We start from the raw sequence: 15,027 nt of genomic DNA on the forward strand, positions 1-15,027 counted from the left end.
ATGGAAAGCGACGTCACGGATCACCACATTTCTCTTGTCACTAGAATAAAGACCTGTTTGTTTTTTTCATCCACTGAAACCCTCACGTGTTTTACGTATTTGAGTTGATATCCTTGTGCTTGTCTTGTGCATACGGTTTGTATCTTTGTACATGTTTTAAGCTTGTGCATTACTATTTTGATACCTGTTGGTGTTCTTTTTGAAGAACACAATGGTATTCTCATGTGTCTTGTTGTTTCAAGTAGCCGTCTTGTTTATTTTACGTGTTATTTCTTGCCTGGTACCGCATCTCTGTCGTACTCATGCGTATTGTTTGTTATTGCATGTTGTCTTACGTGTTTCGTAATCTTGCATTCGTAAACCCACGTAGTAAACAAATTATTGCATACATAATTGGGTGGGGATGCATTTTGATTTTATCCTGCTTCATTGCAGATGGCATGTCATCTTGTTTCAAGTACCGGTGTAGGAAGTCGGCGTGGGATCCTCACTCCTTGTGCTTAAATTGTACATCTCCATGCCTCAAGTCTTCTCAATGTAAAGACTGTCTCCAGGTTTCCCCCACAGCTTTCAGGCCATACCTCCGAGAGGTCTAGAAAGCGGAAGTCACAGCAGGCGAGGAAATGCCGAACACTTCCGAGACCTCACCTACCAGGAGGGCTGGTTCGTCAGTTTCCTCGGACAGGGACTCCCCGGCCTCCACTACGGCCATAATGTCGTCCCACACGGTCTCCTCTCTACCCAGAGCACCCTCACGACTGACACCACGTCGCGCATGGCGCTTACCTCCAAGAAGGCGCCTATCCAGTCCACCGTACAGACGCCCTCAGACTACGGGTTCCGACAGGTTCCAGCCACCCAAGATGGATTGCTTTCTCCTCCAGTACATTCAGTACTTGCAGACCTTGCAACAGACGATAACGCCTTCTGCCTCGGCCCCATTGCCTATACTGACGCCCCTACAAGCGCCGCCCACAGCGCCTATACATGCGTCTCTCTAAGCGCTCTATACAGACGGCGTCTATGCACCAGATAGCGTCTATACAGATGCCCATGCCGCCTCCAGCGCCTCTGAAGTGAGCATCAACGGGTGTCAATACGTCCTCCGGCTGTCGATCCATAAACTACCTTCCATTACTCTTTGGACTCTGCTTCGCCCAGTACCTCCATCTTGTCAGATGCCCTGATCTAGGAACTGCTCTCCTGTCCATCGAAGCTCTAACAGGAATCTCACTAGACCAGGTTGCAGACTGGCTGGCGGACAGACTTGAGGGAGTCACAGCCTCCGCTGGCAAGGATGTTGATAGCAGACTCCATTAGGGTGTACCCCACGTCTATACCACCAGATCCTCTCATCAAAGTTATGATCTCGGCCCTTGACGAGAACCTCTGCAAACTCTCACTTACTCCATCCTTCAGTCCTACATGCTACAGAAGGAGGGATTACCCAAAGCACTTTCTCCAGCTTGTGGACCGCATCCATGAGCTTGACAAGGATCTCCACCGTATGACTGGATCCAACTGTCCCACCTCTATGTTGACACCAAGCTCGCCTATGTGGAAACCGAGATTCGTAGCTCTCTCAAGCCACTTTCCCTCATGGCTTCGACGTCCAGAGCCATTATCCAGGACGAACATATACGTTTTCAGATGCAAACCGATCTGGTGGAACTTAGGACCATGCGTCGCCAAGCTAACTTGCCTTGTCGGATTGAGACCCTTTTAATAATCACACATACAAGTCAAAGTCGATGTGACACATGATACTGAAAACAACGTTCATGATACTCACACAAAAAATAGATTAATAAATTACACTCAATCTGAATGTGTATATTGTTTTAATCATGTTCACAATTATCAAGACCCCTAGATAAAAAGCAATCACTCACACAATATAAGGTGATAACAATATTCATGTATATCACAAGACCCCCTAGATAACACCCAATCACACCCAATATTTAGTGATAACCATGTGACACGCAAACACTCTATATTCACTGATAACTATGTTTATGATCATCACAGATAACAATGTGCATGTGTATAACAGGAACCTGACCTGTGAAGATCCGGGGTAGAACAGGTCTTCAGCAACCCATGCTTGTAAAAGGCGACTGCTTGTCATAAGAGGCGACTAACGGGATCGGGTGGTCAGGCTCACTGACTTGGTTGATTAATGTCATCAATCCCAACTACGTGGATCGATGACCATGATGTCAATCACTTGATTGTCTGATCCAGACTCAATTATTTACAGATTGCCGTCATATAGCCGTAATGTTGCTGAGTGTGGTGTTTAACAACAAATAAACACAAGAACCCTACATAATACTCAATCACTTTATATTCACTAACACTGTCCATGGTTACCACAAAAACCCTAGATAAGACTTGATCACTCTGTATTCAGTGATATGATCATCATCATTTTTGTGATCATCACAAGAACCCTCAATAACAGTCAATCACTCGATCTATATTCAGAGATAACAATGTTCATGATCTTCACAAAAACCCTAGATAACAGTCAATCACTTGATCTATATTCAGTGATAACAATGTTCATAATCTTCACAAGAACCCTAGATAACAGTCAATCACTCGATCTATATTCAGTGATAACAATGTTCATGATCTTCACAAGAACCCTAGATAACAGTCAATCACTCGATTTATATTCAGTGATAACAATGTGCATGATCTTCACAAGAACCCTAGATAACACTCAGTCATTACATATTCAAAGATAATCATGTTAATAATATTCACAAGAAACCTAGATAACACCAACTCAAATTAAGAGGGTTGATAAATAAATTGTGAGTCTGGCTACTGCAAATTTCTTTGCCAAGATCAAAATTTCCGAATTGAGGCAGTAAAAAAATTGAAGCTGATTTGTTTCAGAAACCTGGCATCTGATTGGTTCAAGAATCTATGCATCCTTCATTTTGATTGGGAAGTCAGAGTTTGTTCAGGGTTCACCTGATGCCACCTTCTTTGGAGGTGTCCTCAGCTTAACACAGACAGGTATCAAAATTAAAATCTTGATTATGGCTCTCTGCCTCCCCCAAGACCAGTGTGATTAGATGAGCACATGATCCCTACTTGAAGTAAAAGTATTGAAGTGGCCAGCAGCAGACAGTGGTGTGACTGCATTGGTGAGGAGACAGAGAACCTCACAAGAGCAGCTTTCGGTATCAAATTTATCAAGGTGAAAAAGGGTGCAATTCTCATAGACTTCCTGTGGTTGTTTTCTAAAATCCTTCTAACTGGTTTCTATTTGTCAAAAGGATAAAACTGAATATTTAACATGAGTAAGAGCTACATCGTTTTTGCTACATGTGCAGTTTTGGTTGAAACAAGGATTGATAATGAATAGAGTATAAATAAAAGATTACTGGACACAGTATATATGCACAGTATATCTGTTATGTTGTGTATTTTTTTAAATGCAGTTCTCAATGTTATTGTGTGTGATTCTCTCATACAAAAACCATGACATAGCAATCGCCTTCAATTACTCAGATGATTTACAATTATTTTGAAGAGAAATACTGTTTGTAGAACTTGTCTGACATGTTTACATATTTTAGTTTCTGTTTAAATGACATGTGTCAAACATAAATATAAACCCTACATGTTTACAGTAAACGGGCAATGTACAAAGATTGGCTCTTTTCTCTCTTTTGTTTTTTTTAATGCTAACATTAATGTTGTCGCTTTGTGGAAAGAAATCGAAACTCTAATAAATATTATAACAGTATGCGCCTCCTTTCATCTTCAATTTTGGTTTCAAAAAATCCTTTTCACCAAAAAATGTGGAATAACACGTCCAGGATCAGCTGCAGTGACGACGGTGTCACGAGTATTTCATGAATGTCTTCAGGAGCAAATCAGCTGCATGGCCAGGTGTGATCACTCCTCGAACCACCTTCTTTTCCAGATCAGCCATCTTCTTGCCCACACCCTCCTGTTTATAGAATGCCTCCATGATGTAGTCTTGGATGTGGTTCCACATCCAGATCTTCAGCTGTTTCTCACGCTTCACTTGCAACTCACCAGACTGGAATGTTAATGTTTTGTAGTTCACCATTAAGTCCCATAACTCTGGGACGCCTTCTTTAGTTAATGCTGATATGCGCTTTACCTGTAAGTAAGTAAGACAATGTTCCTTAATGTTATTAACATCGGCATTGTCAGTGGTTTGAGTATAACTTCACTTTGGACATGTTGAACAAGCAGTCAGAATGTTAACCAGTGCTAAATATTGCGTCAAATATGGATACAAGTTATGAATGGGTTCAAAACATCTATATCCTGCTATGAAATACACTCAAAGTTCTGAACATAAATGATTGATATTCTTCACACTTATATTGAAATCTGCATCGACAAGCTACAGCTTTCAGAGCATATGCAATGTCATGACATCAGTAACATTCAATGAAGTAAGTTTTGTCACACGGCACAAGTCAAGGACCCCACGTTCATGCCTTAACTGAGAGTCCCCTGAACTCAAAATTAGGTAAGACACAAGTACATCCTCGCAAATGTGATGAATCTGAAAATGACACACCATTGAAGGTGTCGCATACCAAATGGGAATACATGTACATGTATTTAATATAGGCAATAATATATATAATTTCTGGCAAGTTGATTACACAGCAAAAATGTATTGTCTTTGAGCATGGTCAGAAGACAAAGGTCAAAATAAGGTCAAACTTTAAATATCGCAACAAGAAGACCATATGTGTTGAGTCCCACTATTAACTAAACATGCTAAACATACATTAAGTTTAATTATAATTTGAACAAAATCGGCTGAGTAATCATGGTAATGACGGCCCTAATGAAAATCAGATTTTAATCTCTTAAACAAATTGAGGTGTCATCACTAGTGGAAGCAAGCATGTGAAGTTTCAGCTCCACTGGTTCAGTGGCTGCTGAGTTGATTATCATGATGATTAAGTAAGGATAAGAATTTATGGATGAACAACTTCTTTATTACAATTAAGAGCGACGTTTTGGTGTAGGATCTAACACCGTTATCAAGCAAGTGTTAGAACCTACACCGAAACATCGCTCTTAATTGTAATAAAGAAGTTGTTCATCCATAAATTCTTATCCTTACTTCGTACTCCAACTTCTAAATGCCTATCAAAGAAGTTATCATGATGATGTCTACCATGTTTACAGTGCGAGAAATGCATCTGGAGAACATTTAATAGCATAGTCACAACACAACACTCAACGTATGTGTGCAGTCAAGCCTGTAGAGTTTTCTCCCTTCCCCTGTTTGTCCAACAGCTTATCACTTGAATATTACCTTTAATAAATACTGATGCTCTGGAGGACATATCTTCAATCATGAAGAGCACAACACTTTCAACAAATACATCTTACGTATTATACTTAGTCATTATTTTCAAGTTCAAATAATTCTTTGAAAAATAAATCTCACATTTCTTTTGCAAATACCATAGAGTTGTCTTTCCTTCATTTCAAATAACCATATGATGTAAGATAGCATGTTCTGAACAGCTCTACCTTAGGTCTCCACACTTTCGATCTTTGTCTCTTGAACTTGAGGGCACTGACGTACTCGGCCTGGATCCGCCGTGCGGCTGCCACGAGATCTCCGTCACTCTTGTTTATGACCACCATGTCTGCCACCTCGACTATGCCCTTCTTAATACCTGTAACCAAGTGGACAAGGTTCTGTTCTTTATCATCATGGCTTTCTTTGAAAAAGTGAGTTTGGCTTTATAATGCCGCTTTTTAAAACACTTTTTAATTACATCATGGCATGTTAGCGTGATGTGGAATGAAAATCCAAAGTGATGCTGGTGACCTTTGATGAAGACCATGAGGTTGTTTGGTTTGTTGTTTAATGCCGCACTCAGCAATATTCCAGCTATATGACGGTGGTCTCTAAATGAGCATCAACATGCATCAACCAAGTCAGCGAGCCTGACCACCCGATCCTGTTAGTCACCTCCTACGACTAGCATAGTTGCCTTTGACCCATTCTACCCCGGATCTTCACGAGTCAAGACCATTAGGATGTGGGAATGGTGCTGATAAATCTTGAAACATAATCAAGGCAGATCTGAGATTCGAACCCACGATCATACATTTCTGGCAAGCCAAATTAAGGCCACTCTGCACAACAAATTGCTCAGGCTTAGACGATTGGGACACACCTCTTGTCATGGTAATGGATAGAGCTGATGTTTGCGTTCCATTGGTTCTGCATGTCCTGCAGTGCTTGAAGGTCATGTTGATCTGACCGAAATATGAACTTCTGTATTAAATACTATATGAATGGGACATGACACTGATTAGTACATAACCAAAATGTAAGATAACAGTGGTCGAAATTAAGCATGTAAGTCAAGGTGTCCTTATCATAACCCTAACTGAAGTTAAAGATTTAGGGCAGTTGATTCAAATAAAATAGGTGAAGATCTCAAGGATCGTTTGTTTGTTTGCTTGTTGTTTAACACCGCACTCAGCAAATATTCCAGCTATATGACGGCGGTCTGTAAATAATTGAGTCTGGACCAGACAATCCAGTGATTGATATCATGAGCATCGATCCACGCAAATGGGATACAATGACATGCATTAACCAAGTCAGCGAGCCTGACCACCTGATCTATCTCTTACGACAAATAAGTCGCCTTTTTTGGCAAGCATGGGTTGCTGAAGACCTACTCTTACCCGGATCTTCATGGGTTTCAAGGATCTCATGACCCTCTTTAATTTCGACCACTTGCTGACATTAAAAAATATTTCCTGAGCACCTCACCTTGAAGTTCGTCCCCTCCTGCTGGTGGGATGATAAGACAGAACATGTCCACCATGTCTGCCACCACAAACTCAGACTGCCCTACACCTGCAACCACAAGGAGTAGAACTTACACCACGATCTTATAAACGTCCAACAATTTACTCCAACATGATGCCTCATCCAGGGAGAATTCTAGGAATAGCCCTTAAATCTGGAAAAAGCCTACATTTTCAAAAGCACAGGAGCTTTATAACATTGTATCATATAGGCTTCACACACAAATTGTTTCAAATTTCACTTAACAGTGCTAAATGGCCTCACATCAGAAAATTCAAAAAAGATCTCTGCTCGTCTGATATCCAAAGCTCAAGATAAGTTGCGTATTTGCGTCAATACACATAAAGTCATCTGAAATACTCAGATAAGTCAAATCCTAGCGTATCAAATATGCCACAAAAACTATGGAAGCAGACGGGTATACTAATATGCACATATAGTCTGAAAGTGAATTTAAGGTACCGACGTTTACTACAATATCTGAAAAACTATTGGACCTCCTCCAAGCAAGTTGGTATGAGATTATCAAACAGTCATACATAACTGGATATTACATTTAAAGACAATCGGTGCATGAATAAAACATCTGTCTATTTAGCTATCACTATATTTCATCAACAACCAGACAAGTTCGTCACGGGTGGAACGAACATTCATTGTAACAGCCATCAGCCATATGACACAGTTGAACCAATCAACTCAACTCGAAAGGTTGCATGGGAATCACGCACGTAAGTATACGGTGTTAGCGTTGGGCATCTCAAGCAGTTATTTAATAATATTTATCCAATTATTTTTGCTTTCTTAGTTATAAATGATTTACAGGCAAGTGGTTTTAAGTGAAATACCCAAATGTCAAGAAACAGAAGACATGGTAGACACAATTTTATGGATAACAACTTCTTTCATAATATATATAGTAGGTGGAGGATTAACAGTAGAGGATTAACAGTGACAGCAATTGCATACATGAGTGGGATTAACGGTAACAACAATTGCATACATGAGTTGGATAACAGAGTAAGTGCTGACAATGGAAGGATAATACTGTCACAACACGATGGACAGAGAACACATAGGTAGAAGCCAATAGGGACATGAAGCCAATTAAACAGGATAAGTGATTATTGCTTGATGAGTTCATAGTAGGCATCGTCCTCCCGTTCATAGGAAAAGCCTCCCACAATATCTATATCTCTGGATATCTAATGACACATTTGGGGGCGTTGGAAAAACCTAGTGGTAAAAACGTTTGCTCATCACGCTAAAAGCCTGGTTCATTTGTCACATGGGTGCCATGTGTGAATAATCTTATTAAAATCTGAGAACATCCCATTTCGGGTCACGTCTGAACAACCTTATATCCGACCAATCAGTGCGTAGCTTACCAGATCATTAAAGTGACAGTCGGAATGTGTTTTCTAATCTTGCAACCTCGAAAAATTTAACACAGGGTATTCCGAACAACAGTTACGGGCTTTATGACCAAATACATACAATCTGGGGAATCTATTAGCCATTACACAATGTTCTTTTGTTCAGTTTCAAATTTTTAATCAAGATATTTATCAAAATTTGTGATAAGTCTTCGAAGTGTAGTTACCAGTTTAAAACTAGTGCTGTAAGGCACGTAGAAGCTGCCTTGGCTAATGTAGACTTCTTGTCAGTCATTCCATTAGTCGGTCAAAGTTTGCAAAAGGTTGGTCTGACGTGACCCATAATGGGATGTTTGTTTGTTTGTTTGTTATTTAACGCTGCACTCAGCAATATTCCAGCTACATGATGGCAGTCTGTAAATAATCGAGTCTGGACCAGACAATCTAATGATTGATATCATGAGCATCGTTCCACATGATTGATGCATTTACCAAGTCAGCGAGCCTGACCATCCGATCCTGTTAGTCACCTCTTCCAACAAGCATAGTCGCCTTTAACGGCAAGCTCTGGTTGCTGGGATGTCCTCAGATATTTGTTTAGCAGTAGCTAGAACTATGATCTTATTTTAATGATATTGCATGTGTGAAGAGCTTAGACACGACATTCATTCAGATTCATGGTTCATTCATGAAAGATATTTCACTGCACATACCAACGGTTTCAACTAGAGTGACATCATAGCCTGCCCCCTCACAGAGGACAATAGCCTCATTGGTTGTCCTGGTCACCCCTCCCAGTTTCCCTGATGTGGGAGAGGGGCGGATGAAGGCGTTCATGTCTCGGGCCAGCTCCGGCATCCTCGTCTTATCACCAAGAAGGGAGCCTACAAGGCAGAGATAACATCATCCACACATTTCACATGCTTCAAAGTCTTCTTTGCCAACAAAGCTGTAGAAGAATTAGAACACAAATAAATTGTCAGAGTACTCATATATAACGTACATGAGAGTAACACAAGGAAGGCATGTCCTGAAGTTCTTAGTTTTGCAGAAGGCATCAACAATTACATATCATGTAGTATGGGTCCACTGAAGAGATCTCCCTTATTTCAAAAATAAATGACTGAAAATGACGATTAAAATGGACATGTATTATGCCGACATTTAATGATTTCTCATTGGAAGCACCACTTGAGTGCACATTCGAGTATAATGTGCACCCCCCTCCCATTCTCAGGAGCAAGTTTCAGGAAAATTGCTATTTCCAGTATTGTGCAGTTAAAAACTACATTGTATTGAAGTTGAGAGTTGAGAGCTCACAGACATCAAGGAACATGACATTAAGGGATGCATTGGATGACAGGCTGAATACAATGGGAGATCGCAACGGAAGCAGTGAGGTGTTAAAGTTGGGAGTTTGGGCAAAGGAGTGAGTAGGTGAGTATGGTTTTACGCCACTTTTAGCAATATTCCAGTAATATCACGGCAGGGGAAACCAGAAATGGGGTTCACACATTGTACCCATGTCGGAAATCGAACCCGGGTCTTCGGCATGACGAGCTAACGCTTTAACCACTAGGCTGCCCGACCGCCCCCTGGGCAACGGAGAGCAGAGTTGAAGTTAAATGGACCTCATACAGGACAACATAAAGGGGTGTGTTATTTCATGTAATGCTACCCTGGGATTAACATTATTGTAATCAGATGTACACACTTTTATATAACAGTAGACATCTTCCCGAGGCAAGGGAGTTATCTGATTATAAACATGATAAAAGTCCAGTTTCCACTCTTGCCGAACTTGGCTGGAATTATGGAATTATATCTTGGCTGGACTAAAGAGTCTATGCATAGTCCAATCAAAATAGCGTAAAGAAACTGACATCTGGTTTTTAAACTGCAGAACAGATTTTGGTCGATTGCAGGATTAAGTATACCACAAAATCAGTGTCAACAGATATTTTCATTCTATTTTATCAAGATGCTCACGTGATACAAGTGAATACAAGTGAATACTTGAGAGGGGGTCACTAGTACACATCACTGCAAGTCCATGGATCACAGGTTAGCACAGGAAAGTGTTATTTATCAAAATAATTAAACAAAATTAGACAGTTATTGATATTTATATCAAATAACATGAAATGAACTTCTGATGTGACAGGTAATCATAGGAAGAGATGTCCTCACATCTTTTGTTGTCAGTGCATCTTCCCGAGGCAAGGGAGATAACTGACTTTTAAAGTCCAGTTTCCACCCTTGCCAAACTTGGCTGGAATTCCTGGGCTTGATTGTAGCGCCACCAGTGGTTTTTACTAGTTATGTCCCTTCTAAGCCTCACCCATGGACCAATCAGATTCCCTCTCTCGTATCACTTTCATTTGTTTCAAACAAAATGGCGGCACCCAGTCGAGACAATCTGATCGATAATCAAGATCTATATTTAAATAAATGGGTCTTACATCACAAAGTGCATCAAATCACATGAGCACCTTGATCACAACCATGAAAAGACTTGGAATATTTTTGTAGACAACTAGTTGGCGGTGCAAATGCTTTACAAATCCTGCAGTTGACCGAAATCTGCATGACAGTTTATGAACCGGATTTCAATTTCGTTGCGCGATTTTGATTGGACTATGCATAAACTCGTTAGTCCAGCCAAAATGTAACTCCATAATACCAACCTAGTTCGACAAGGATGGAAACTGGACTTTTATAATCAGTTAACTCTCTTGCCTCGAGAAGATGTTAGCGGTGGTGAGGAGTAAGATCTTAATTGTTGTTTTTATTTTCCTCCACCTTCCAACATGTCCTACCAATCTGGTCCCATACCTCTGTAATGTTAACATTTTTTAAATTCATCAGGGATTCTATTTTTTTCTTGGCTTCTCTTGTTCAAAGGAATCCATAAAAAATGGATGAATAATATGTCAGTATGTTGATGTTGTTAACATTTATCATTGCTTATAGGTACAATATGCTAACTTGTCAATTAAATTGAAATAAGGATAAAATCATTTCAACACATTTTGCAGAAAAACTGTAAAACGGTTTGCAACAGTTCATCATGCATGATGTGTTCTAGAGATTCAAATCTGGTTTTGAGCATTTACTTAGCCATTTATGTTCAAAATGTAATGAAGCGTCATGAATGTTTAGCTAATAGTGTTTATTTAAAAAAAGTCTCTCATAGATCATGTTGATTGAAAACAAGCACAATTGAACATGTTGGAACATCTTTTTGCATGCTTAGTTTAGTTTATAAAACTTGTAGTTTTTGTCAATATCTTTCTGTTTAGCATATTAACCTCTGACCAAACCTGCCAAGATTTTTTTTTTCATTATTTTGTCTGGTTTGTCTCCTGCATGTAGGTATATTTTGAAAAATCTAATTATCCATATTAAACATGTAAAAAACAAGAAAGATGAAATGAAAGAAATGCTTGCTTCTGTATATTGTTTGTTTGTTGTTTAACGCCACACTCAGCAATATTCCAGCTATATGATGGGAGTCTGTACATAGTCGAGTCTGGACCAGACATTCCAATGATCCATATCATGAGCATCAATCCACGCAATTGGGATACGATGACATGCATCAACCAAGTCAGCAAGCCTGACCATCCGATCCCGTTGATCACTTCTTACGACAAGCACAGTCGCCTATTACAGCAAACATGGGTTGATGAAGACCTATTATACCCCGGATCTTTGCGGGTCCTTCTGCATATTGAACATGTTGAATAAGTCTGTATGACAACACTCCCTGGCTTCTATTCCCATTACCTTGGTTAGTATTTATACTCGTGATTCCCTTCATTCAACAAGCACTAGGTACATTCCCAGCCCAGGGTTTCAAAGAAGATATGATGTATTCTACCTCCAGTTGTTGATGACGAGGGATCAACAGCAAGGACAGCCACCTTGAATCCCTTCCCTGTCAGGAACTTGCCAAAAGCTTCAATAAATGTACTTTTTCCAGCACCTGGTGGTCCTGTTAATCCTGTTGAAGTGTAAATTAACACATTCAGAAAAAAGCAATAACAGTCTGGGCTGTAACCATGGCAACATAATGTAGTACAACCCGCTATGTTTTTGTTTGTTCGTTGCTTAACGCTGCACTCAGCACTATTCCAGCTTTATGACGGCAGACTGTAAATAATCAAGTCTGGACCTGACAATCCAGTGATGCACATCATGAGCATCAATCAATGCAGTTGGAATACGATGACATGCATCAGCCAAGTCAGGAAGCCTGACCATGCACCCAATCCCATTAGTCACCTCTTACGACAAGCATTGTCTCCTTTTACAGCAAGCATGGGTTGCTGAAGGCCTATTCTACCCCGGATCTTCACTTAACACACTTAACAATTTTAATATGACACAATACTATACACCAAAATTATATATTTGTAGTCATAATAATGTATGTATGTATTTACTGTTTACGAGTATACATTCCAGTTAAGTAAATCATAAGTACAAGTGTGTGTGTTTTGTGTTTGTTGTTTAACATGTCCCTCAACAACATTCCAGCTATATGGGGGGGCACGGGTGGCCTAGTCGTCTAAGGCGTCATACGTCTAATAGTGATTGCCTGAGATTTGCTTTCAACATCACAAACAATCATAACGGCTATGATAACGTCTTTGAAATACTAAATAACACTGTATTTATATTGTACATAAATAATGACATTATAGCACACTAAAAAAGAATGAAACCGATTAAACAATCTCAAACTCGAACTACTTTTCATTTTGCTTGTTTTTCTCATGTACCCAGAAGCCCTCAGAACTTCTATAAAGTGTCTGAAATGAAACAAATACTGACATACTCAAAATCTGATGCTGATTTTTGAGGACAATAAATCTGTTTGGCAAATTCACAGCGATATATGGTAACCATGGTAACATTTCTCATCTCTATCAAAGTTCATTTTCACAGAAAACCCCTCTTACAACATGTACTAGATTGGCACATTAACCAAACCAAACCATAAGAAATAAAACCTTAAACATGTTAAAAGAGGTTGAGAGAGATGTTTGTGTCAGTAGTAGACAAATCTGTGAGTTGAATAGTTGAAGGTAGCTACAGAGCAGCCATTGTAGGCATGTGAAACAAAAGCACAGAGCACTATTATCTTTACTCAACATGCTCAAATAAACGTTTTTGTGAGCATGGTGAGATATACGTATTAAGAAGATGTAGTACTGCATATGTGTGCAGAAAGGGCATTCCATTCTGACATATTTAGACCATGTGTTTCAATTTAGTATTACCATGATGACTTGATGACTGTCTTAGGAGACTGAGGGGGGGGGGGGGGGGGACAGACGAGGGGAAGATAGACGAGAAATGCACAATGTTATATAGTTTTAATAAATCTACTAACAGACCAAACAGAATTGTGATGTCTACCTCAAAAGTAGCATGTAGAGCCTTAGGTAACATGGACACTGACAATGCAATTTGTTTTGTAACAATAACTTTTTTTGTTTATTCACATCAACTTTTGTTGATTACTCAAGAGTATCATGACAATGCAAACAATGTGAGACAGTCCACTGTAATTATTATTATACATGAAGTAATAATGACAATATGTATATAGGTAGCTTACCTATTCTAAATGACTGAGTCTCTTGTAATATATGTCTGGTCCTGCGTTTGTTGTAGTCAAGTACTCTGGATAGTAATTGCTGTGCCTGTTTCCTCTTTCCTGGATGACTGGATTCTACAAGGGTTATAGACCTTGCAAGACTTGCCCTGTCACCATTTGTTAATCCCTTGAACAGTTTATGTACCAGATCATCTTTATCACTCACATCATCCTTAGCCCTTTCTTGCTTCGCTTCAGTCTGACTTACACATGTTTCAGAATGAAAGGGGTTGATGTGTAACGATGGAATTAGTCTCTTATTATGTAGATTTACAACTTGTTTAGACCTACATGGCTTTGAGGATATACTCCTTTGTGTGTTTACGAACATTGTGTGCCATGCTAATTGATGTTTCAAGGATAACTTGCATGACACTGAGCCAAGGAATGAAATCAGGTAACATCTGGCCATTGGTTTCTGAAACATTGAAATGCATTTTTTTTAAATCACAAATGATCAGTTTCAGGGGGTTAGGTTACATGAAATGATGCCATCCTTTGACACACCAATAGTGACTCTAAAAGAACAAAAAATATCAAAGTTCTAACCATGCTACGCCGTATATGGTATCTGGTCGAACCTTTAGGCCTAACGCTGTTACCACAAATCAAATGCCACCTTGTCCTCTAAGGTTTCATCATTGATTATGGGCGAACAGGGTAAAATGTTTTTTGGCAGTTTCGTGAAATGGATACTTTAGACAGATCGGAAATGGTGGCACCTTAAGGATAGGCCCAGACAATTACTGAAATCTCTGTAAAGGTTCACTGCATCTCGGTGAACGAAAACTGAGGGCATTAAAAACTAATCTAAAGTTACTACAATAGACCAATACGATATCGTCGATTTCTGATTATTACAAGTGTTTCCTTCCGTTTGAACCAAACCACCAAATTAATGTTATAATTTTCCAAATCCAGTTTCGATTTCCCCCTCACTTGTTCAAGTTATTGCTCGCTTCCAAAACGAGAATATTCGTCTGCAAAATAATAAAAACGGAAGTCATCTGCGGGGCTATATTCAGAAGTGATTGAGGACAGGGATACCAAAACATGATGATTAACATTCTTTGATTTAAATACAGCTACAACAGTTGAATTATAAAAGTTATTTCTATGTAGTA

The 15,027-nt window shown here is 39.5% G+C and overlaps 1 protein-coding gene across 2 annotated transcripts; it reads right to left on the reverse strand.

The window, feature by feature from the left end:
- Positions 1 to 1,873: 1,873 nt before the first annotated feature.
- On the reverse strand, positions 1,874 to 14,906 carry LOC139450410 (methylmalonic aciduria type A homolog, mitochondrial-like). Of its 2 annotated transcripts, none has more exons than XM_071232102.1 (7): positions 14,843 to 14,906; positions 13,865 to 14,321; positions 12,119 to 12,241; positions 8,949 to 9,119; positions 6,821 to 6,907; positions 5,557 to 5,705; positions 1,874 to 4,153 (listed from the first exon to the last, which is right to left on the reverse strand). In XM_071232102.1, the coding sequence occupies exons 2-7, from the start codon at positions 14,313 to 14,315 to the stop codon at positions 3,866 to 3,868; spliced, it is 1,269 nt and encodes a 422-aa protein (XP_071088203.1). In that variant the 5' UTR covers positions 14,316 to 14,321; positions 14,843 to 14,906; the 3' UTR covers positions 1,874 to 3,865. The 2 variants fall into 2 exon arrangements, with proteins under 2 accessions (XP_071088203.1, XP_071088202.1); XM_071232101.1 differs by lacking the exon at positions 14,843 to 14,906 and adding an exon at positions 14,453 to 14,583.
- Between the last annotated feature and the right edge of the window lie 121 nt (positions 14,907 to 15,027).

The sequence above is a fragment of the Haliotis cracherodii genome, unplaced genomic scaffold, assembly GCF_022045235.1.
Source record: "Haliotis cracherodii isolate W230 unplaced genomic scaffold, xgHalCrac1.p SCAF_8, whole genome shotgun sequence".
Taxonomy (NCBI): domain Eukaryota; kingdom Metazoa; phylum Mollusca; class Gastropoda; order Lepetellida; family Haliotidae; genus Haliotis; species Haliotis cracherodii.